Source organism: Carlito syrichta, unplaced genomic scaffold (assembly GCF_000164805.1).
Source record: "Carlito syrichta isolate Samal-C Ts95f unplaced genomic scaffold, Tarsius_syrichta-2.0.1 Scaffold308795, whole genome shotgun sequence".
NCBI classification, from domain to species: Eukaryota; Metazoa; Chordata; class Mammalia; order Primates; family Tarsiidae; genus Carlito; species Carlito syrichta.
Genome location: NW_007252891.1, coordinates 650,198 through 653,803, shown reverse-complemented (window position 1 = coordinate 653,803; position 3,606 = coordinate 650,198). Strand labels below are relative to the sequence as shown.

Sequence of the window (3,606 nt, the reverse complement as noted above, 5' to 3'; positions counted from 1 at the left end):
TTTTTTTTTTTTTTTTGAGTCTAAGTCTCTCTATTGCCCAGACCTGAGTGCAATGGCACGATCATGGCTACCATAGCCTCGAACTGCTGGGCTCATGTGATTCTTTTTCCTCAGCTTTCCAAGTAGCTGGGACTATACGCATGTGCCACCACACCCAGCTAATTTTTTGGTTTATTGTAGAGATGAGGACTCACCATGTTGCCCAGGCTGGTCTCGAGCCCCTAATCTCAGGCAATCTTCTTGCCTTGGCCTCCTAAAATACTAGGATTACACGCATGAGCCACTACACTCAACCTCAAACAGATTTTAATATTACATAAAGTTAAGCTGATGTACAGAGAAATATACAAAATTAATATGCTAATTATGAAGCATGGATAAAGACATAGTTGTCATATCTATCATAGGGTACTTTTTTTTTGAGTTGGAGTCTCACTCTGTCACCCAGGATGCAGTGTAGGGGCACGCTCACGGTCACCGCAGCCTCAACCTACTGAGCTCAGGTGATCTTTCCACCTCAGCCTTCCAAGTTGCTGGAACTACAGGTGTGTGCCAGCACCCTGGGTAATTATTATTATTATTATTATTTTTGAGATGGAGTCTCACTCTGTCACCCAGACTGGAGTCCAGTGGCCGCTCCCGGCTACCGCAGCCTCGACCTGCAGGGTGCTGGCGATCCTTCCGCCTCAGCCTTCCAAGTAGCTGGAACTACAGGCGTGCGCTACCACGCCCAGCTAATTTTTGATTTTATTGTATAGATGAGGTCTCACCAAGTTGCCCAGGCGGGTCTCGAACCCGTGGGCTCAGGCAATCCACTCACCTCAACCTCCCAAAGTGGTGGGATTACAGGCTGAGCCACCGAGCCCGGCTTATTATTATCATTATTATTATTTTTTAAATTTATAGTAGAGATGAGGTCTCATCAAGTTGCCCAGCTGGTCTTGAACCCGTGAGTTCAGGCAATCCTCTCACCTTGGTCTCCCAAAGTGCTGGGATTACAGGCTTGAGCAATTGTACCCGGCCCACAGGACACTGTTTTAGGCTTTGCAGATATCCATTTACTGCCAGGCAGTATATCCTTACTTGGCTGCAATATTTTTTCTTTAAAAAAAGAGCCAGGTGTGGTGGCTCATGCCTGTAATCCCAGCACTTTCCTTGTCTCTACAATAAATTAAAAAATTAGCCAGGTGTGTGGTATGTGCCTATATGTCCAGCTACTTGGAAGGCTAAGGCGGAAGGATCACCTGAGCCCAGCAGGACGAGGCTGCAGTGGCTGTGGGCGTACCACTGCACTCCAGCCTGGGCAACAGAGACTCCAACTCGGAAAAAAAAGAAGTTTATGCTTTGTGATAAAAATGCTTGCCTAAGAACGTTTATATTTGATTCTTTCCACAGAAGTAAATTTGTATTAAGTTTTAAGATACTCTATTATGAAAATTCCAGAGTGAATGTAAATAGAAACCAGAACTATTCTTTTTATCACAACTTTTTGGTATATTGCTAGGACCTTGTCCTTATTAACAGTGATTGATTGCACCAGCGTCAGCCCTTCACGTTGTATCACTTGCATTATTTTTCATCTTTAGTGCAGGCCAAATTCCCATTTCCCTATCATCGTGAGTTCCAGTACCATTAAAGAGAATATCGCATTCTGACAAAATACACCATTGTTAAAGGACTCATAATTTAGTCTTGGGATACAAAGATCATCTTCGATTTGCTTTACATACTTTCCTCACTCTCTGCCATTTTTGGGCTAAATAGTCCCCAGAATTCGGAAACTCCTTGGATAAATCATTTTGACAGGCAATCCCGTATATACTCCCTCACCCGACCCTGTTCCCCCATTCTCTCTAGAAACCAAGTTGCTCCTTGTTTTCAAATGCCAACTAACCACCTATTTCACAGAACCATTCATAGAACCATCCAATGGCGCCTTTCTGCTTACCCCGTTAGTGATTACTTAGTCTCTCACTTTCCATGGTGTGCCTGACTTTACCTCTTCTTTGAATACACTTCTACCTTTTTCTCTTATTTGCAATATTTTATTTTTCTTATTTGGTCTCTTTCACTAGGCTGTTAATACCTCAATATTAGACACAAGGTGTTCCAACCAAGGATGGGCTAGCATTTGCCTGCAGACCCATGAATTCAAATGAAACACCTTTATTTTTTCCCCAATTCCAAACTCTTGTTCAAATCTATCCTCCTCCTTCCAGCTTCCAGAATCAAGGTCCTAGTTCAGCCGTCATTCTTTCTCACCTGATTACTGCAGTCATATAATTATTTACCCAGCCTTCAGTCTCTGATCGCCAACAATTCCTCGTTGATTTCCTTCCCAGTTCACTTTCTAAAACACAGTTCTGATGGTGTCAATCCCATCCATGTTTCCTATTGCCTGCAAAATAAAATGCCTGGCATTCATGGCTTTACAACCTAATAATTACCCTCCCTTTCTAACCCCAATTCCAATGTTCTTTCCCACTCTAGTCTACCAGCTGTTGTTTATCAAATACATCTTTTGCCCAATGCTATCCCCTCTGTTCATTTTCTCTCCCTAAGATAGGCTTTTACATCTATTCTTATCTTGCTCTTTACAAATAATCCAGCTCAGCTGGATCACCTCTTAACACCTGCCGAGCATTCCTTCTCCTTGCCAAGGCAAATTGTTTATGTCTCTCTGGTACCCTTGCCATCTGCTCTTTCCCCATCTCCCCCTGACACAGCCGGCCACCAGAGCGTGGATGATGTAAGTTTAGTCCTTTTTCTGTGGCCATAGCCCAGCAAGTGGAGTGAGGGGAGGAGGGAAATGAAAATGTCTCTAATGACTTCAGGGCATGAGAAATTTCCCAGCCTGTTTCTTGGAAGTAGTTCACGCTCTTTAATTATAGATATTCACCTTATCTGAAGTAACTTCTTGGAGTTAGAGTTCAGAGACCTTACAACGTAAACTGTTCTCTGGAGAAGTCTAGTTCTTAATCTGTCAGACTGGGAAGTGAAGCCTCTAAATCACCCTTCTCAGACTCAAAAAATCTACAGACTCATTGGGCCGCCACACTTCTTCTGTGCATGGCTCCTGGCTGTTGGAGTTTGTTCACGGGACGTCTTACACGAGTTAAGGGTACCTAAGCTCCCTTATCGGACACCAAAAGACATGACGCATGAAACCGAATTCTGAACGCGTAGGTGGCCGGGTTTTCTCCTGCAGACCGAGCTGCTCGTTTTACCGTTAGACCCCGGCCTGTCCGGGGATCCGCATCGAGTCGTGCCACCACGGTGGACCGGCACGTGGCTCTCCGGACGCCGGTCGCCCGCGACAGCTCTGAGATGGCTCGATAATCACGTGCGTCCCGCGATTCCGGGCGCATGGCGGTCACTCGGCCTCCGGCCATCACGCCCCGCTTGGTTCTGTGCCCGCAGGATGTCCGGTGGCGTGGTCCCTGGCCCTGACGAAGCCGGCGGCGGGGCCGTGGCCGCCCGGGTCAGTGTCCGGCAGAGAGACTCCGGCCACGCTGCCCGCGGGGCCCGGGCGCTGAAGAGGGAGAAGGGGCACACGCCGCGTCCCGCCAGCCGAGCGCCGCCACGCCGGGCGGCGCGTGCGCCCGG

The 3,606-nt window shown here is 47.0% G+C and overlaps 1 protein-coding gene across 1 annotated transcript in view; it reads left to right on the top strand.

Moving 5' to 3' along the window:
• The first annotated feature begins 3,421 nt into the window (after positions 1-3,421).
• The window catches only part of SGPP1 (sphingosine-1-phosphate phosphatase 1), a 51,456-nt gene continuing 51,271 nt past the window's right edge, over positions 3,422-3,606 (top strand). Inside the window, exon 1 of the mRNA XM_021716360.1 lies at positions 3,422-3,596. Within this exon, the coding sequence (XP_021572035.1) occupies positions 3,422-3,596 (175 nt within the window). The remainder of the gene's footprint in view (positions 3,597-3,606) is intronic.